The sequence below is a fragment of the Papilio xuthus genome, unplaced genomic scaffold (genome assembly GCF_000836235.2).
Source record: "Papilio xuthus unplaced genomic scaffold, Pxut_1.1 DF826776.1, whole genome shotgun sequence".
In the NCBI taxonomy this organism is placed as follows: Eukaryota; Metazoa; Arthropoda; class Insecta; order Lepidoptera; family Papilionidae; genus Papilio; species Papilio xuthus.
The window spans coordinates 274,141-295,949 of NW_013531873.1; the positions used below are offsets into that span (position 1 = coordinate 274,141).

At 35.4% G+C, this 21,809-nt stretch overlaps 1 protein-coding gene across 3 annotated transcripts in view; it reads right to left on the minus strand.

Annotated features, from left to right (window-relative positions):
• Positions 1–21,385, minus strand: part of LOC106122815 (transcription elongation regulator 1) — a 25,365-nt gene extending 3,980 nt beyond the window's left edge. The window contains exons 1-18 of one of the 3 annotated variants that reach the window (XM_013318915.1): positions 21,063–21,385; positions 18,679–19,015; positions 17,686–17,839; positions 16,732–16,929; positions 16,554–16,643; positions 16,047–16,136; positions 15,582–15,682; positions 14,659–14,794; positions 14,042–14,122; positions 13,410–13,656; positions 12,652–12,790; positions 12,143–12,272; positions 11,518–11,744; positions 11,041–11,159; positions 10,524–10,674; positions 5,848–6,046; positions 5,382–5,494; positions 3,561–4,338 (exon numbers count right to left, since the gene is read on the minus strand). In XM_013318915.1, the coding sequence (XP_013174369.1) occupies positions 3,967–4,338; positions 5,382–5,494; positions 5,848–6,046; positions 10,524–10,674; positions 11,041–11,159; positions 11,518–11,744; positions 12,143–12,272; positions 12,652–12,790; positions 13,410–13,656; positions 14,042–14,122; positions 14,659–14,794; positions 15,582–15,682; positions 16,047–16,136; positions 16,554–16,643; positions 16,732–16,929; positions 17,686–17,839; positions 18,679–19,015; positions 21,063–21,247 (3,069 nt within the window). In that variant the 5' untranslated portion in view covers positions 21,248–21,385 and the 3' untranslated portion in view covers positions 3,561–3,966. Of the gene's footprint in view, positions 1–3,560; positions 4,339–5,381; positions 5,495–5,847; positions 6,047–10,523; positions 10,675–11,040; positions 11,160–11,517; positions 11,745–12,142; positions 12,273–12,651; positions 12,791–13,409; positions 13,657–14,041; positions 14,123–14,658; positions 14,795–15,581; positions 15,683–16,046; positions 16,137–16,553; positions 16,644–16,731; positions 16,930–17,685; positions 17,840–18,678; positions 19,016–21,062 lie in introns of those variants that run through there. The other 2 variants (XM_013318914.1, XM_013318913.1) reach the window with 2 other exon arrangements.
• Between the last annotated feature and the right edge of the window lie 424 nt (positions 21,386–21,809).

Here is a 21,809-nt window from a genome sequence, read left to right on the forward strand (position 1 = left end):
AGTTAACCCCTAAGTTAGGGCTGATTAGGCCATAGTCAACCACGCTGGCCAAGTGCAGTGACTTCACACATATCTTTGAATTTCTTCTCAGATATGTGCAGCATCACGATGTTTTCCTTCATCATAACGTCGGATAAATGTACATATGTAAATCGGAAATGGAAAAACACATTGGCACATGGCGGGATTCGGACCCAGGACCTGCAGATTGCAAGTCAAGTGCTTGACTCCTGAGCCACCGACGCTTCAATGATAAAATGACACGAACGATAATTGGTTCGTTGGTATTCTGTGCGCGTTACGTTGTTGACTCTTGAACTTATATTTTGGATTGAAGCTTTGATGCACTTTGACTTTGATATATAATAAATCAAGCCTTACGTAAACGTACAGATTTTTGACGCCCATACATCGCCCTGGGCTGTTCCATCACGCCCTAGCCTGCACAGTAGAGCATTGTCAAACGATGTCAAATGGCGAAATTGTCTTGGAAAATGCAATTTTACTTTCAAAGCCCTCAGATTATTGCTTTGGTTATTTTTGCTATTCTATTCCTTTATAGAGGAAGGTAAATATTCACAGGTGCAATCCAGCGCTGGATTGAATCGCTGTACTGGAGTAATGTGAAAAAAACATTGTGTTTGTTAATTCTATCATGTAACTAATTGGATAGATGGGCTTGAATTTGTATTAAAAAAAATTATAACAAAGCTAAAACAACTCGGAAAATCTTGTATAAAATCTTATAATCATAGAAATTACGAATCAGATTCCAAAAGGAAATAAAATAAACAAAATAAAACGAACATTTCAAAGGAACATTTATTCACAAGTATCCCTATATAGGGCTAGTACATACATTTTTATTTACATTTAAATATATATAAAAAAATGAAATACACAATACAATGTACTCAAGTCAATAAGCTAAATAACTTATACCTAATGATACAGGATGTTAAGATTTATTTTAAAACGAAAAATTTACTACGAATTTAACAGTGGTAGAGCGAGCTTTAACATGTTCGCACGGATCGTTCCGGCTCGTCCGGTGATATACCAGGAGCACACAGAAGACATGCCTCAAGTGGAAGCTATTCCAACTACAGTCTGATGAGTGTGCGTCCCGGAGGCCTAATTTAGTCCTCTTTCCCTTCCCATCCTTTTCTTTATAAGGAAAGCATGGGAAGTAGAAGTGAACTTTCCGGATGAGAGGATGCATGGAAAGGGAAGATATTTTCTTTCTATGCATCCTCCCCTCCGTTGATTAAAGGTAGGCATCGCATATGCAATTGCGTATGTCTATGGGCATCGGTCACTTCGCTATTTCAACGATTTCAGATGACCGCTCGCTCGTTTGCCACCTTTTGATATAAAAAAAAAATAGGCGGATAGATAGAGGTAACAAGATTAACCCTTAATTCGACAGTGTCCAGTGTGACGAACAACTAATTAAAAAAAATCTACTGAACTAGTTTAGGGAAAATTACGCAAGTATGACTACTAAATAAAAACTTTTTGCTACAAAAAATTTCGTCGAATTAAGGGTTAAAATGTTTTTATATTATATAATTAAAATTATTATTGCCCGACTTATAGAAGGGCAATTTTTTCCTCTAATTAGGGTAGGTATATAAGTAAATTTCTTTGTGACGACTGACTAGTGCTGTCCCTAAGTATCATTGGGATAGTGTTATCAAAATAGCGATGAATTCGTGTCCAGACAGTTTATAAACTGTCTAAGATATGTGCTTATGTTATTTTCAAAAGAGGATTTTTTTGAACAACCTTTATAAAGGAGATTCATTAGTCGAATTATTAAAAAAATAAAATCTTAACACCCTGTATATCATCGACTATAAAACATAACTTGCAACTTAATATTACAATATAATTACTATTTCAATATAAGATATTGTTGTCTATGGAATTGAGAGTCAAAATGATTGCATATGAATTTACACTGCAGGAAACATGTATAAAAACACTTTATTCTCGAGAAAATAGGTATAAGTAAGACTTTATTGTGGGGCATGCGAGAGCACGCTGTATTTCCACAAAAATAATCGTCTTCTTATATATAAAATTCTCGTGTCACAATTTTCGTTCCCATACTCCTCCGAAACGGTTTGACCGATTCTCATGTAATTTTGTGAGCATATTGAGTTGCTCTGAGAATCTGCCAACATATATTTTTAATGCCGCGCGAACGTAGTCGCGGGCGACAGCTAGTATTTACATAAAAAAGCCCGACTTTGATAAAAATTCGGGTATTTTATTAAGGTCATAGAATCCTTAACTTTAGTAATATTCCGGCAGAGTAAACTCACGGTTTTGATGAAATTTGAGCGAAGTATTTACAAGGGCAAACATTGATACAGGATGTTCTATTATTCTTAAATATTTTCCTTAATATCTTACGTTATTTTAATTATGCTAGAACTAAAAAGCACCCATGACTTCAAGTAGCTTATAACAGTAGGATTCCACTGCGCAGACACTTGTATCATATATTAACATCCCTTTCCTTATCTTAGGTGATAAGAGGAAAGGGGAACTGGATTTGACGGGGGAGGGGACGCATAGGTAGAGGAAATATCCTCTTTCAGTGCGTCCCCTTTTCTATTGATCAAAGGTAGGTAACACATCTGTAAATGCGGCTGTATATGGGTAGCCACTTCGCCATTTTGGCGAATTTACACCTCATACTATAAAAAAAGAGAGGCGCTGTTAATCACATATATATAAAACTTGTCGACATATAAAACGCTCTACAAGAATCTTGTGACAATTTTTATGACAGTCACTTATGCGTTTGTGCTACAGTAATTTGACACAAAGTTAAAACCTGTCATCACCGGGTCAGAAAATGTTGGTCTATATGCAATGAGTGTCACTGTTGTCAAATTCTAGTAACCCAAATGCCGTCTATTTACAAATAGAAAAAAATATATGTATCCTTTCAATCCAAACGGTAATCCAATCCAACCCAGTATCCAATTTCAACAATCCATTAAAAAAAAACAATACATTCTTTTTTTCATATTAATAAACTCTTAAGATTATGTTACAATTTCTTTCATATATTTACAATCATTATAAACGTGCGTTTTCACTGAACAATGTTTTTATGCAGTCAGTGAAAGCCCACGGTGAGTCAATTTTGGTCAGACGAGTGATAAAATTTGACAAGATACAGGATGTCCGAAAATTATATAAACATTAAAATTTGGAACACCTTGTATAAGCCAATTTCTATTTTTTTTATTTGAGTAACTTTTGCGTATATCTAGGACTTCGCCTAGTAAAGGGGGGATAGGGAAGGGATAGCTTATTATGGATAAAGATTTATCTATACAAATATTATTTTATTGTGTTACATTTTAGTATTGCGTAAAATACATTTGGTTTTTCTACAATAATGTATACATGATTAGTGTAGTTTTTAAATCATAAAAATAGATGGGTCAGAAATAAAAGATTTTTAAAATTTCTTCTCCTTCTTCTTCTTGAGGTGCCTCTCCGACTAGCGAAGGTTAGCGATCAGTGCTCCATATTTAAAATTTATTTACATACAAATAATCTGATAAATATTTTATTAGTCAAAATTTATCACTCGATCAGCAAAATTTAATAAAAAAAAAGTCACAAATCATACAAAAAAACTGTCTCATATTGACTTGATTATGCGGGTAGTTTAAACTTTTCTTTTATAACTATTTTATAACACTTATGTACAAAAAACATTTTTTGGAACACCATGTATAATGAAATCACAATCGGAACGTCGAAAGTTACATTATGGGATTTCTTTTAAGACGAAAACTTTAACGTATGTCTATTTTGCTGCAAATATCGATCTACCCGCATTTCTATAAAATTAACGTAACATCGTGTTCCCTAATTGTCCAGAGCGCGCGCGCGCCCCCTCACAGATCAGTGTTTGAAAAACACGTAAAGCAAACACTAATCCTTTTCCGTCTTCTTCCGTTTCTTCTTCTCCGTTTTCGTAGTCTTCTCCGCCTTCTTCGTCTTCTTCACAGTCTCCTCGGGTTCGGGAGATATGAACTCTTTTCTCTTTTTAGGTGGTGATTTTATGGGCGATTTCTTTTCTTGCACCTCCTTTTTTGATGATCTGAGCTGTTTTGGTGATAGGATTTGTTCCTTTTCCGGTGTCGTGGATTCGCTGGATTTTTCAGATGATTCATCGCTTTTATCCTTTTTCGCTTTGGGATCTTTGGAGCCATCCTCTCCTGGTATCCCGAGGATCTCAGCCCACTGATCTGGAGGTGGAGTCGGTTGTTTTTTCTCCTCCTCCGTTGACTGATCCGATTGTTTCTGTGAACGGACAAACGGAGTTCAGATATATTTATATATTGAGTTTATTAAGCGAACCTGCATCGGACAATATCGTGGTAAATAACTAAAGTTTTTCGTTTTCAAATTAAATCTTAAAAAAAAAAGAACGCCAGCTTTATAAAAACATAATTTAAATAAAATAAGAGGTCAAATTATACAACGTAATAGATTTAAGCCATTAGGGGGCATGCACACTGGGCTATTAAAAAACGCAACCGTTATTTTTTCGTTCCATTTTTAAATTTTATACAATAGTAACAATGTTGTAAACGCGACTTTGTAAGCCACCCGTTTGCAAGCGCCCTAAGGCCTGTCATAGTCTGCGGGTCCGATGTAGGTTCGCTCTATAATCTCATTATATCTCGTATAATATCCTCACCGTGTAACTCCGTCCGTCCGTTGCCACATACAAAATCACTGTAACACACACTATATGGTTGTTTTTTTTTCAATTTCCAAACGATGTTATATAACGTGTGATTTTTTTTTTGCAAAAAATGTTTTTTTTTTTTCGATTTTTTTTTGTTGCAAGTAAAAAAACGCGTGGGGCAGCAACGACCCCCGCAGAATATGACAGTCAACATCGATTATGACGAAATATAAAAAAAAGAAAAAATTAAATCCTGAAAAACATACTTATAAACTAAAGTTTAAGTTTTTTTTATGCCAAAATGAAACAGCTGGTTAGCAGAAGAAAAATGCATATTTCGCTGGGCCTTTCATATACTGTGATCGTGAATAAACCTTAAACAAATTTTGTCTGCAGTTTTTAATTTTGGAAAAACATACTCTTTATTTTAAAAAAAAAATCGTACCCATAACTGACGAAATAACTCCTTAATATAATTATTAAATTAAATTTTGACAAAATACATGTAAAATTTTTTTTTTTTATATTTTTTGCACCCCCCAGCATTTTTCAAACAAAATTTAGTATCAGACAATATATTTTCCAATTAATTTCCTGTACTTATATCACAAGTATATAAAGTGCCCTATTAACACATCATATTAAGACTTACCTCTCCTTTTTCTTTCTTCTTATCTTTTTTACTGTCCTTATCCTTATCCTTGTCTTTCTCCTTATCTCTATCCTTGTCCTTCTTCTCCTTCTTGCTCGCTGACCGGTCACGCTCTAAAGATTGAACATCAGTTACCGTGGGTTTCCGAAACCAAAATCTCTGTATAAATCATCACCCTATCATCTTTGACAAAATAGATATAACATATTTTAAACGGAGATTTTGCTGTCAGAAACCTATTGTAAATAAAAAAACACACTCCTTTTAAATAACAAAAAAATTACAGGCTAATTTAATTAATTACTAGTTTTTTTTTACAATAATTAGACAAAATAAGACATTTTCCTAAAAAATTATTTTACTTTAAAATATGTATTTTAACTGATATTTTAATCGTGACAAAATGCTTCCTTTAGTTTGAAAAAAGACCTAAAAAAAAAGAAACTAAATTCTACATTCGACTTACCTTTCTCCTTTCCATCTTTATCCTTCTTCCTGTCATCCTTCGCCAGCTTGCAGTACTCTCTGAAGTAGTCTTCTCTTATCGTGCTGCTCTCCACCGCCTTGTACCTTGGGTCGCTGTCAATCTTCTTCTTTATCTCCGCCCAGCGCGTGTGTCTGCCTACATTCTTCTCTTTCAGCAGAGCTAAGAAGTCATTTTTCACCTAGAAGGAGAAACAAGAGTCAGTGGGAGATCGTGATTGGCGCGGAATTTTGTAATCTATAGGGATAGATTGTGTTTGGAACATATCAAACTTTCTTTTATAAGGCTTTATTCACATATTCTGGTATTAATTTCGACTAGTTTAGAGTCCTTCGAGGGCCCTTAGAGTTGGCGATTGCTTACTAATTCGGGTCCCATTTATAAAGACCCTCGAAGCCTGAATCTAGTCGATGCTACAATTATGCGTAAATCAATTTATTTTTAAGTTTTTTTTTTATCGTAATTCGCAGAGCTCTTTATTTCCAAAATCACAATCTAACCCAATAGTGTTCTCTATAAAATACGCTGTGGCATTAAAAAATTATATATATTTATTAGCTGAAAACATTAAAAAAAGTCATTAAAGCTGTGGAAATCAAAAATTAGCATTAGTCCCTGAAAGAAATATCGATTAGTTTCAGCGAAAGTAAAGGTGATGCCACACTAGTGGATATGTCTGAATTTTTGTTCAAGTACAATTAAGAAAAAAAAAGTAAAAAATCCTACTAATATGAATGGATGGATGTTTGTTAGAAGGTATCTCCAAAACTGCTGTATGAATCTCGCTGAAATTTGACATAGATGTAGAAGATAGTCTAGAAGAACACATAGACTGCTTCTTAAGTTTTTTTTAAGTTCACGCGAACGGAGTCGCGGTCACTATCTACCGTTAAATAATTGTGTCCCTTTGTAATTTAATAATTTAAATACAGGAAGAAAATATAATTAATATAATTCTGAGAATAAATAACGAAATATTTAAAATGGCTGAAAATTTTTCACGTTTTTCTTGTTAATAAAATAATTTAAACATGTATGTATTCAGTCAATCAGTGAAAAATCAAAGTACCGAAAACTGTATTCTTGACAAAAACAATGAGACGATTTTCAAACATTTACTAGAGAATGCATTCTCTAAAGCGAAGTTTAAACATAATTAATTTCTTTATCTACCTTTACTTTCACTTCATCTTATGAACTACGACTCTAATCGGCGATTCCACTTATTTACAGGTAAAACAAACATTTAAATCAATATATCAAAAAGTAAATTTTTTTTTACTTATTTTTCACTTTTATTAAATATCGAAAAATGTACTTTAAAAAAAAACTTGTATCATATCGATATCAACAAAACATCAGGTGAACAGTCTCCTTAAACTTAAAAAAAAAAAAAAATTAACTCTTAAATATTTTTTTTAAATTAAATAGCCTTCATGTATAGTCACCCTTATAAATTTTTTACTCGTTTTTTTTCTGGGTTCGAATTCAAACTTATATTACATAATGTCTAGCCAATTGTCTATTTATGAAATAGGCTTAAAAAAAGGTTTTTTTTTAATTTTTATCTTTTCCATTTGGGTCAAAATACATGAATACTTTAAGTCTGTGTTACCCGTAAATATATTTACTTTAGCATTCGCCGTTTTTTTTTTGCAAAAAAAAAATATTAACAAGATTTGACAGAAAAACTGTCACATTCATGTCAGAAGGACGAATTACAAAAAATAATGCCTTGCAAAAGTTACAATTAAATTTTTTTCAAAAATCTAAGAAAAAAACGTAATCAATCTGACAATCAAAAATTAATCGATCGATTTTATATTTTGTACATAATATTTCCAAAGAGATTTTTTTACAATTTTACAAACATTGCATTTCAAAGATTTCATTACTTACATACAATTATACTTTTATTTTGAAAAAAATCTCTTTAAAAAAAAATTTTCAAAACAAAAAAAACCTGAAAAAAAAATGATTAGTTTTTTTCTTCGAGCCAAATGCTATTTTCCCACCACCTTTCGATTCTACCATCTTTAATATAAACGATGGCATGCATATTATTTCAAGGAGGTTAAAATTTATATAATACCAAAAGTATGTAGTAATTAACATACATTTTTTACGATTTTTTTTTTTACTTAAATCGGCTTAAAAACTAAATCTAACCTTAATTTTATTTCTGGCGGGACGGGGTGAGTCGCAGGTAAGATTAGACCCTACGAATTAAATTTACAAAATGAGTTATAAGTCTACTCTCAAACTAACTACAAAAAATTTTTGTATGTAACGAATAAACTCAAAAACTACTGAATCGATTTAAAAAACTCTTTGACTATTTAAACACTACATTATCTGTGAGTGACATAGACTATATATATTATTAAAAAAATTAAAAAAATAGTTATTTCAATATAACAAAAACTTCATTAGAAAATTTAAGTATATAAAACTGAATGATGTTCTTGTAATGTGTCGAATTGTTAATAAATTCATATTTTAATATTGTGCAGAAACATAAAATAATGTCTTATATTATAAAGGCAAAGGATCTATAACATTAAAAATGAATCCTAAACCATGTCGGTAAGCGTATAACTCAACAACGCCTGTACCAATTTGGTCAATTCCTTTTTTTCCAAATGTTCGTTGAAGTTCAAACATGGTTTTTATAGCGAGAAAAATTAGAATAATTGCCTGGAACTAATTTCTTTTTTCATTACACGCGGAGTCATGGGCTACAGCTAGCTTGCAATAAATAGGCTATTTGAAAATTACTTTCACTAAAGCTATCTCCGGGTGAGTTTACATTTTTAACCAGTTTTTTTTTATCCGTACAAAATCTAACTAAAATGAAAAATTAGTTAAAGATAGTCCTAAACAATACTGAATAGTGTATAATTTAAAATTAATGCAAAAATAAAAAATTGAAAAATGTTTAAACTACTTTCAAATTGGGAGTTTTTTAGTCTAATTTTTGTTATGTATGTATGTATGCATTGTGTGTGTGTGTGTGTGCGTGCGTGTGTGTGTACCTATCGTGTCCACCCCGTCCCGTAGGTCCGGTGGCGTGCTCCCGGCGCCCTCCTCCGCCATCAGGAGCACAAATAAGCTCCCACTCGGAGCGTTACCGCCTCTAAATTGGGACACTCGTCACAGCTTGTGGCGAGACAGTTCTCATGATCGTGTTCACATCGACAAACATGTATATAAACATTCCCTACATAAGTACATAATATGTATATAATATTTAACCTATTACACGATCATAAAACTCAATCGCCTGAAAATTAATATCAGTTTTTCTTTTCTTTAATTTTTTTTTATATATTAATTTGAAATCTGGCAAAAAAATGTTACTAAACCAATAATTACTTATCAAAAATGTATAAAAAAGTTGATTTTTGCCAAATAACGTATAAAATCTTTGACATAGACTTTATTAAATTTGCTAAAAACACATATAACTTGACCAAGAAAATAGAAAACCTAACATACCTTTATAATTTTTTAACAGTAAAGAAATTAGTTGTATATATATTCGTAATATAGGTTTTCTATATTTCCGGTCAGGCTATAGACGTAAGTCTATATCGTATAGAAGCATTGAATAGAAATAAGATTTTTTTTTTAATTTAAATAATGATATAAGCACAGCAATTAGTTTTTAAAATATAAGCAATATTGTCTGTATTTTTTAAATCTGTATACATAAAGGGTGTTTATATTTTATCATTCACTACACCAACTCTTCTTAAGAAAAATGTATGATTGAGTACTATTAAAAATTACGATAATGTTTAGATGTATGTTAGAATATATCTCCAGAACGACATGGATCTTTAAAATTTGACATAGATGTAGAACATCTGGAAGACGTGAACGTGGAATCGTGGGCAACGGTCACTTCGCTATATCATCGATTTCAGGTGGCCGCTCGCTCGTTTGCCACCTTATGGTATAAAAAAAAATAACCTACCAAGTTTTTTTAAATTTCCCGTGTACAAAAGTTAGTCTATTATATGTTATATAGCACAGCATATTAAAGGCAATATTTTAATTATAATTTTACGTTTTATTTTGTAATTTCTCAATATGCAGAAAACTTTGTGTGTATGAGTTTGTATGTATGATAATTATGTAACCTCCTGTAGCTTACACTAGCGAATGCGTGAGGTGTCATGAGAATTGAATCGTTTTTTAATTTAGTAACTTATTATTTGAGATTTAAATAGTTTAAAATTATTTAATATCGTAAGTATAGTAAATCTTATAGAAATAAATTTATAGAAATAAATTTATATAAATAAAAACAAAGTATTTGTCGTCCCTTATGCTTTTTAACACCACTAGACTAGATTTTGATGAAACTTTAGAAATAAATTTTTATATCTTCTATATATTACAATTTCCATATGTTCTTTAAATACAAGAAACCGTTTACTACGACAATAACAACTAAAAAAAAAGAAGATTCCAGAGACAACATCGGTTATAACAACTAAATGCTTCCAGTCTCTATAATATCGTTATAACCGGTTTCCCACTAAATCTATACATTCACAATGTGTGGGTATGAAATTAAATGCCTCGACTGTATGACATAGTAAATATAAATATATTCGCTATAGCAGTAATCCGCAAGCTTCTAAACTCACCTGTTCCTTCTTCTTCTCCTTATCCTCTTTCTCCTTCTTGCGTACTTCTAGAATGTACTCGTTGAAGAACTTCTCTCTGTCGCGAGCTTTCTCTATGCCCTTGAAGCGGTCGTCACGTCCGTGCTTCGAGGAGAACTCCGTGAATGATGATCTAGAAACAGACAAATACATTTATAATTATACTAGCTAGCGCGCGCGACTCCACGTGGAGTTATAGAGTAGCTTTTGTGTTCTTCCGGACTATGTTCTACATCTATGTCACATTTCAGCGAGATCCGTTGAGTCGTTCCGGAGATACCTTCAAACATTCATTTTTAATTCCACGCAGACGGATTCGCGGATTACAACTAGTTATATAAATGCGAAAATAACTGTCTGACCCGCTTTAAATTTGATACGCACACAGTCTAGATCTTGAAAAAGGACAAAATTCACGGGGAAACGGCTAGTTATGTATATAAATCAGTTTTTAAAGTTTATTTTTGTTCTCATAGATAGAAGATGGTTTGGTACAAACTTGGAATGCAGCTTGGCTTCATCCATGAGTTCTCTGAAGGCTGTCTTCTTTGCTTGAAGCCGGTTCTTCTTCTCCTTGCGCTCCTCCTCCGCGCGCTCGCGAACGTATTTGTCAAACACCTACAACAAAATATATTATCTTCCACTTTTTAATATTTTTACTCATTACAAATATTATTATTTTTGAAATTGCAAACACTAGCTGTCGCCTGCAACTTTGTCCGCACGGAATCATAAAACTAAATAGTCTATGTCTTCTCCCAGATTATGTTCTACATCTATGCCTAATTTCATCAAGATCCATGTAGCCGTTATGGAGATATCTTCAAACAAACATCCATCTAAACTTTCGCATTTATAATATTAGTAAGATATATAAAATTTTCATATCACAATTTTTATGAATTTTCATCCGCACATTAAGTAGCGCGGCCAGAGTCACGGGCGACAGCTAGTATTAATATATGTATATATTAACCTGCTTCCTCTCCTTAGAAGTGAGTAGGAGATATCTGCTATCAAAGACGATCTTGTGCAGCTCCTTCTCCCAGGGGCTGAACGCGGAGACCTCGCTCTCGTGCAGCATCTGCAGGAAGCGGCAGACGCGCTGCTCGAAGGGCACCACGGCGCGCTCGCGAGCCGCGCGGATCTCCGCCTCCACCGCCGCCTGCTTGCCCGCGTCTATCACACCCGCACACTTCTTGCCTGAAATGTTTATATTCATTTGTCTATCTCTATCTAACTGAGGTACGAATTGTGTCGACTCGTCCGGTGATATACCACGAGCACACAGAAGACACGCCTCAAGTGGAAGCTATACCAACTACACGCTGATGAGTGTGCGTCCCGGAGGACTAATTTAGTCTTCTTTCCCTTCCCACCTTTTTTCTTATAAGGAAAGGATGGGAAGTGGAACTGGACTTTCCGGATGAGAGGTCGCATGGAAAGGGAAAATATTTTCTTTCTGTGCATCCTTTCCTCCGTAGATTAAAGTTAGGCAACACATCTACAATTGCGTATGTCTATGGGCAACGGTCACTTCGCCATTTCAGCGATTACAGGTGACAAGAAAAAATTAAAATTACTTATGCCAATGTAATTACCTGTATCCGTCTTAGTTTTCTTAGCAGGTTCATGATCCGAGTCTTCGCTGTCGGATGCTGCACGCTTCAGCTCCCCATTACCAGCTGCAGCAGCACCAGCTCCAGCTGCAGTAGCCCCAGCTGCTTTCCGCTGTTGAAACATCATAAGCTTACTATACGTCCTTACTGAGAGACTCAGAGTCTACCCTAAGGGACTAGGTTATAGTGAATGCTGATCCAGTGCGTGACTTCATACATATCTTTGAACTTCTCAGATATGTGCAGCATCACGATGTTTTCCTTCACCGTAAAATCTGATTAATGTACATATATAAATGGAAGAATACATTGGTACATGTCCGGATTCGAATCCAGGATTTGCAGATTACAAGTCAAGTGCTTTAACCCCTGAGCCACTGAAGATCTCTAAATGTTTGTTTGAAGGTATCACCAGCACAGCTGAATGGATCTCGATGAAATTTGGCATACGTATAGAACACGGTCTGTTCCCTTACAGGATCTAAGTCTACCTGAAGGTCTACCGGTGGTTGGCTGACAGCTTTATCAACGTCTGCTCGGCCGACCAGCTGCGGCGGTCGCTCCCATACTGAAGAGTTTGCCGTTGGATTGTAGAAGAACACGCGCCCATCTCCAGTCCATACCACGCACCTGGAAATATCAGAAGTAACTTTAATAGGAGGGGCAATGTTCTATCGTTATATACATTTTAGATTAATCTTACTAATATTATAAATGCGAATGTTTAGATGGATGTTTGTTTGATTGTATCTCCAGAACGGTTAAACGGATCTTGATGAAATTTGTCATACATATAGAACACAGTCTGGAAGAACACATAGGCTACTTATTAAGTTTTTTTTTAATTCCACGCGGACGGAATCGCGGGCGACAGCTTGTTTAGATGATATATTTTCATTTCATAATATTTAGTATAGGTGTCGAATTGAGTACTTTTAGACAATATTATGAAGCGAATGGTGCGCTTTCTAAAATCAATTTAAATGTAGTGAGGGGACGTATCGATATTTTAGTAGGTCTAGTGTTGTGCTGATACATCGGCAGTGGCACACACTACAAAAGTAGTGTTAAAAAAAAAACGTCGTTAGTCTATACTTTTAGACATTTTTAGTTAGAATCCTTTGGCGCTTTCGTAACCAACTCAAATGTTAGATTGATTAGTGAGGGGAAATAAACGTCGACATTTTAGTACACACTAGTGTTGCGATACACCGGCACAGTGTCGGATTTTCTTTCTAACAATACTAACCAGGGTGTTCCAGATATCGGAGTACTAGATATCGGTCTACTTCTATCCTGCTTCGCCTTTTCCTTCTCCGCTTTCTCCTTGTCCGCCTTCTCTCTCTCGGCGCGCTCCTTCTCCACCCTCTCGCGCTCCACTCGTTCCCTCTCCGCCTGCTCTCTCTCCCTCTCCAGCTCCAGCTCAGCGATGCGCCGCGACTCCTCAGCAGCCGCAGCTGCTGCTGCTGCCTCCGCGTGCGCTTCCACGTCTATCACTGGAATATTACATAATACTTATATTACAACTAGCTGTCGCCCGCGACTCCGTACGCGCGGGATTAAAAATAGATGTTGGCCAATTCTCAGAGCTACTCAATATGCTCACAAAATTACATGAGAATCGGTCAAGCCGTTTCGGAGGAGTATGTGAACGAAAATTGTGACACGAGAATTTTATATTTAACTTGTAAAAAATTGGATAAATGGATGGATGTTTATTAGAATGTATATCGAAAACGTTTGCATTGATCTGGATGATATTTAGCACTAGCTGACGCCCGCGATTCTTAGAGTATATTTGTTCTTTCAGATTATTTTCTACATCTCTGCCTAATTTCATCAAGATCAGTTGAACCTATAAAATATAAGAGTACAACTAACCTTCAATCTTGTCGTCTAATCCGAGTGTGTCAATCTTTTTGTCAGATAAACCTTTTTCCTTTGCTATCTTTGCTTGCAGCTCTGTAATATAACATTAATATTATTATAAAATATTTAGCTTTATGTATACGATACGATAACTTGTCCGTCGGCACTGGACACTGGTTCTCCCTAACAAAAGTTTTTCGCCTATCCAGCGGGGTTATTTGTGTCGCAACAATCACGTCACTTATCCAAAGTTAATGTCAGTTCTATACATTTTTGAATTTTATTGAATCATTTCGGGGCGAATGCATTTTGTCTAGCCCCCGAGGATTGATTGTATATCAGTGCAGTGCAGTGACTTCACACATATATTTAAATTACTTCTCAGATATGTGCAGCATCACGATGTTTTCCTTCATCGTAACATCGGATAAATGTACATATGTAAATCGGAAATGGAAAAACACATTGGTACATGAGAGGATTCAAACCCAGGACCTGCAGATTGCAAGTCAAGTGCTTGACTCCTGAGTCACCGACGCTCTTAACATATAAATAACCAGCTATGATCCAAAACCAGTAAAGACAAACTATCAAACGAAAAGAGTTACATATTTTAAATATTCCCTTACCTTCTAATTCCTTCATAGGTTTAGGTTTCTCCCAGACTGATTCTTTCTTACTATCATTGTAATAATAAGGTTTGCCATCCGGCGCGCGATGTGTTGTCCACTCCGCGGCCGCTGCCACCAGCTCCGGTGGTATCACCTGGATAACATGACATAAACAAACAAATAGTCAAACAAAGTTATTTAATCTATTTAACAGTGGACGCACAGAAAGAAAACATTTCCATGAATCCTCTCATCCGGAAAGTCCACTTCCCATCCTTTCCTTATAAGAAAAAGGATGGGAAGGTAAAGAGGACTAAATTAGGGCTCCGGGACGCACACTCATCATCGTGTAGTTGGTATAGCTTCCACTTGAGGCGTGTCTTCTGTGTGCTCATGGTATATCACCGGACGAGTCGGAACAATTCATGCGAACATGTTAAAGTTCGCTCTACCACTGTTAAACTGAACAGCTGAACGGAGGGTTCGTTTCGGTTTACAAAAAAATGTGATTTTTACTACTAATAATTGCTGTTTTCTTTTATATCGTTATAACCGAATTTAACTGTAATAAATATAAAAACAATACACCATAATCTACCTTTTTACTAATGTTATAAATATTTGAATGGATGGATGTCTGTTGGAAGATATCTCTAGAACGATTACACAGTTCTCGCTGAAATTTGGCATATATATAGAACATAGTCTGGAAGAACACTGAATACAAAATATTTTTTTAATTCCGCACGGACAGAGTCGCGGGCGACCGCTAGTATGTTAATATGTACAATTGTTTGGATGAATCTTTGTTAGAAAGTATCTCCGATTTCGTTAAAATTTGGCATAGATGTAGAACATAGTCTAGAAGAACACATAGACTATTAAGTTTTCTTTAATTCCGTGCGTACGAAGTTGCGGGTGTTAGCTAGTATATTACTAACAATTTCCTCTCTCTTGGGTGAGGGCAGGGCGTCTACATTGATGGGTTCCTGCTTGCTGCCTGCACCAGTCACCGTTGTAGGCGCCATCTGTGTTGCTGCTCCTGGAACAGTTTAACGTTTAGATAAAAAAACAAATGTAAAGATAAAAACTAGCAAAAAAAAAACTTAAATCTAAATATAAATTTTGTTTTTTTAACTAAATAGTGTCAAATTGAACACTTTCAGTCAGAACTTTTGTATCTTTACTCATATTAAATAAATAAAATAAGAAAATGAATAATATTCCGAAAAATCAATATTACTTTGTTCTACAAAATGCACATACTTAGTAGAAAGAGAGGTAATCTAAACCCCACCACATATCTCCTGAGGGGTAAAAAGAAGGTAAAATATTGATTAGTAATAAAAAAAACACCATGTTATTAACCCCAATCCCCTAAGTGTATTGAGTTGGAAGTAAGTTACCTTTGTCAGGTACAGCAGCTGATGTGATACCAGAGGCAGCGCCGGGCGGCGGCCAGCCCCAGTTGCCCCATGGTCCACCGTACCCACCACCTGTATATTACAAAATTATATTAAATACTAGTCATCATCCGCAACTCTGTCATACTTTACTGAGTACTAAGTCTATGTGTTCTTCCAGACTATGTTCTAAATTTGTCAAATTTCAGAGAGAGCAATGCTGCTGTTCAGGAGATACCTTCTAACAAACATCCATCCATCTAAACTTTGACATCTTACTAATATTACTTACGAATGTTTACATGGAGCTATTTTCAGAACAGCTAAACATATCTTGATGAAATTTGACATACATGTAGAATATAGTCTTGAAGAAGACATAGGCTACTAATTATGTCTTTTTAATTCCGAGCGGACGGAGTCGCGGCCGACATCTAGTTAATTTATAAAACTATTATAAAAAGTCACTCAAGCGTACAATCCGCTTGAAATAAAAACCTCTACACTTACCATTGGCTTGTGTCATCTGCGACATATCACCCGGAGGTGACTCATCATCATCCATCTGATTTTGATTGTCCTGTTTATCTTTGTTGTTACCTAGCAACAACATTAATTTGATTTGAATACAAATAAATAATAAATAAGAAAAAATATACAAAAAAATGCTGTATATAAAAAAACTAACCATCCTTTATCCACGGAGGTGGTTGCGTCATAAATGGTGGAACGGAGCCCTGGGCAGGTCCCGCGGAGACTCCTGGTGGCAGCATCATGCCGTTCATCATACTCATTGGACCTCCCATTGGTGGTCCACCCATCGGACCACTCATGGGCCCACTCATCATACTCTGAGGTCCATTCATACCGGGTGGCATCTGCGGCACTATAGAAAAAAACAAGTTAATACCAGCACAAAAATACTATCTCTTTCTTTCTCTTTAATAAAAGAGAGAAGACAGAGACAAAATATATAAGACATCTTTCATCATAGACCCCCAATGATGTAATATACGTAATTAAGTTAAGGGTTACCCTAGAGTCCAAGCGACTTTGTTATTTTACTCATTTATACAGGCTTCCCTATAATACAAGTTTCTCGCTTACTGAGGTGATCTGTTGAGACCTGACAACGACTCTTGATTATCCAGGTTCCACTGTATAAGGCGGGGGGTACCACGAAATCAGAATCATTTCAAAATATCTATGAGAAAAAAAATGCTCCTAAACTTTTACTTTGATTCATCATCAGCTCACTATACGTCTCCACCGAGGGGCTCGGAGTCTACCCTAAATCAAGGGTGACTAGGCCATAGTCAACCACGCTGGCCAAGTGCGGGTTGACTTCACACATATCTTTTAATTTCTTCTATGTGCAGCATCAAGATGTTTTCCTTCACCGTAATATCGGATAAATGTACATATGTAAATCGGAAATCAAAAAACATATTAGTACATGGCGGGATTCGAACCCAGGACCTTCAGATTGCAAGTCAAGTGCTTGAACCCCTGAGTTACCGACGATCTCGCGATTACTGATTTGATTACTACATAGTAATGTAACACAAATGGTCACCAATCCAAATTGCACAATATTTCATAATTGAAAAATTCTCCTCACATACAGACATCTCCTCATTACCTGCAGTACTCATGGCTTCCATCTCCGCTTGCGTGATGACTTTACAAGTCGGTCCCTCCATGGGCCTCGTCCATGTCGTCTCACGTGTCCTCGAGTGGTAGTAATAAAGCTTGCCTTCATCAGACTTCGTCTCCACCCATAACTCCGGAGCGGGCTACAATACAACATACATTTATAGGTCAAGTCAATACAAATATTATAAATGCAATTTGGAGACATACATCCATCCATGTTTGTTTGAAGGTTGCACCAGAATAACTGGATGGATCTTGCTGACATTTAGCATAGATGTAGAACATATTTTGGACGAACACATAGATTACTATTTAAGTATTGTTAATACCACACGGGCCTGTGGTCCTCCAATTACTAAAGTATTTACGAGCTATTGTCGAAGCATAATGTTGTTTTTCACGTTTATAAATACCATCCAGTTACAGATAACCTTTGAAGGCTTCTTTTTTTAAACGCAAGGAATATTACTGACATACACAACATGTTATCTTAGTTATTACATGTTTATTGTGAGTTTACACTGACAAAACATTTGTATAAAACTAGCTTATAAATACTTTGGATGCATAATTTAGAAGCGCCAATAGCCTAATGGTTAAGGGTACAAATTTCCGATTACGAGGTCGGTGGTTCGGATCCCGCCATTCGACTATTATCGTAAACCATATAGCACAAGCTTAGAGCTTACTTGGAATGGTTAAAGAAATATTAGTAAATTTACTCAAAATTGCTAACGTTTAAAAAAATGCCTGAATGTTGCTGAAATTTGGCATAAATGTAGAACATAATCTGGAAGAACACATAGTCTATTGTTTTTTTTTTAATTCCGCGCGCAAGTAGTCGTAGGCGACAGCTAGTACAGGTTAAACAATTTTTCAGTATTGTAAAAACAAAGGTGGAGATCATCCCCTCTGTCTACCCCTCTAGGTTACAAGCGTGGGTTATTTTATTATGTTGTAGCAAACACGAAGGACTCACCATATTAGGCGGTGGCATTCCCGGTGGTCCGGCAAACGGTGGCGGCTGCCCCATCATATTAGGCGGTGGTCCCATTGGTCCACCGGGCGGCATCATACCAGGCGGTGGTCCATATGGAGGAGGACCACCCATCATACCGGGCGGTGGTCCCATCGGACCCCAGTTACCGTCAAAGCCGGGACCATTGTTCGGTCCAAAGCGTGGTCCACCTCGACCTCTAAAGAAGCCTCTGCTGCGCATCGGTGGTCCTCCTGGTCCGAAACCACGACCACGGAACCTCATCGGAGGTGGGGGACCATTCATCCATCCAGGCGGAGGCCCTCGACCGCGACCTCGACTGATAGAAATAGTAAAATCAAATATATTTCTATATAAAATAAATACACACAACAAAATAAAACTGTAAAGTTATCCAATAACAGGTTATACCACATTGATACAAAACAAGAAGCAAGACACCAAAAAAAAAGAAAACAAAAAAAAAACAACATTATGTCTACGCCTCAGGAGGCTTGAGGAACAACATGTAAAATTTGTTCACAGCAGTACAATTAAATACCAAACTTTAGAAAATAGTATTCAACTTTCTTAAGCGTTGTAAATATTACTAATATTATAAATGCAAATGTTTGGAAGTATGTTTGAAGGTTTCTCTAGAAAGGCTGTAAGGATCTTGCTGAAATTTGGCATAGATGTAGAACATAGTCTGTAAGAACACATAGGTTACTAAATACACATTCCTAACACCGTGTAGATGATGTCACAGGCAACAGCTAGTGTATACATATTAGGCATTTTTTTTATAACAGAAGGAGGCAAACAAGCAGTGGGATCACCGAGGTGTTTATAAGCTCGCTTCTTGAAGGACCCTAAGTCGTAGCGGTTTGGAAATACCGTAGAGGACAGACCATTCCACAACGCTGCTGTGCGAGGCAGGAAGTTTCACGCAAACCGCCCGGCATATTGTAAACTGAGAATTATTCTAAATATTGCCAATGCCTTTAATGTCACAATAATCATACCAAAAAAAAAGACTTCACAATGTTAGAGTCATGAATATATCTCTAATTATAATACTTGATAAAACATATATTATAACAAATAGAAATTTCGCAAAGCCTTTGAAAATATCTCAGATTAATGAAAATGTATGAACTTAGTAAAAACATCTACTTCATACAGTTAATCCAGTGTGAGTGACCAATGAGACTCAACTTGGTCTCCTATTTCCGTTCTTCACGGTGTATGGAAGTAATTCTTGGTCACAACTTACCAGTGCAGACGAAATAACTATTAATTATTATATCCATTTTAATTTAGTTCATAGAAAATGTTTAGTACAGCAGTTGCCAGTGACTTCATCTGCACGGAATTAAACAAAAATCTAGTACTATAGTGTATGTCACCCGAGGATAGTGTAGCTTGTAACAGTTAAAGAATTTTACATATCTGTTCAATAGCTTCATAGTCTTATCAGTGCAGACAACCAAATTTTTCATCATTATAATATTATTTATAGTATATTTTGACTAATGCACAAATAAGCTCTCTAATACAACTAAAATGAAAAATGTTAGGTTATAAGGTATTCCTATGTCTAAAGGTCAGAAAAAGACCTAGAATTGTTTGATGTAATTTTTTTCATAACAGAAGGTGGCAAACCAACAGCGGGAACACTAAGGTGTGCAACTACGTCCATGGACATCAGCAATACCAGAGTAACCGCAGATGTGTTACCGGACTTTGAGATGGTAATAATTTCTTAGTAACTAGAATCTAGTTTATAGTTCAGGTACAAGTATATTCTGTTTGATATACCAAGTCAAGTACCATTATCAAAATTCTAATTTGTATTGTTTTGCAAATAAAGAAACTTAACATTAACTTTAAATAACTTGTCTTTATGTTTGTACAATGCAAAAAATCTATATCATAAATAAAACATTAGTACTAATTAGATGTTTAATGTCTTTTGCAAGTAGATAATTCATTAGTTATAAATTTGCTTTAGATTTTGGCTTATATTTATGTAATATAGTTTAGTGTTCAAGGACACAATTTTAACAGGTTATTTATAGCTGTAGAATGCAAAATAGGAAGAAATTGAATACATAATCTTCTTAGTAATGCTAATGCCATGATAAAATCTTTTTGCAATTCTGTACAAAAGTAATTCGAGAATTTGGTAAAATAATCGTATAATTACATAAATCTGTTATAGTTTAAATGACTAATAAGTCAAATAAGATGAATTTAACTTGTATTTTTACTGTGATTACAGTTTCATGGTCGTGGGAACAAAATGCCGCGTAATTTGCCTATACATTTTTTCTTCATATTGCTCAGGCTATATATTACAGTAAAATTATATTTTCGGTGCATACCTGAATTGACTGCCTCTTCCTCGACCGCCTCGGAAGCTATTTGTGCCGTCATCTTCTTCATAACTCTCTTCGTATCCTAGAACTTCGGCGATTTCTTTCGCCGCTTCAAGATTGTCAACTACTTCTGATCGGTTATTTAGGTCGGCCGTAACCGTTTCCTGTGTTTCCATATAATCTTCGTCCATCTTGTAAAATAGGAATTAAATTCACAATACACTTATGTCCTCATGCCGAAGCAATTTATTTTTGGCATACAAGCACACTATAAAACACAATGGCGGAAAAACATACCTCGCCTCAAAATGGCCGCCATAGGCTTGCCCTAAGGATTGACAAATCAAAATTAATCGGTGCTCAATCAGATTTTTTTTTAATAAATTAAATTGATTTTTATTTATGTATTTTATTATTTATTGTGATTATTTTAATCATGTAATTTAATTTTATTCTAGTTATCTGAAAATATACCTGAACAAATGTATCAAAACTAGTTATGTGTAAATCAGCGCTGAACCGGTAAAAGAGTCCAGCTCACATAAACGTGAACCGTTCAGGTGCAGTTCAACAATTCACAGCTATAATCATGATGAACAACGTGAGGCGTCGAGCCGAGAGATGCCTAGTGACTTGCAATTCATAGCTCGAAACGCAAATCGTTTCTCTATGCAGGTATAATTTCAGCTGAGCTGCGAGCCGGTTCACTGATTTGCAGATAATAAGAAATTGTGAGGCGCTGCTATCGCTATT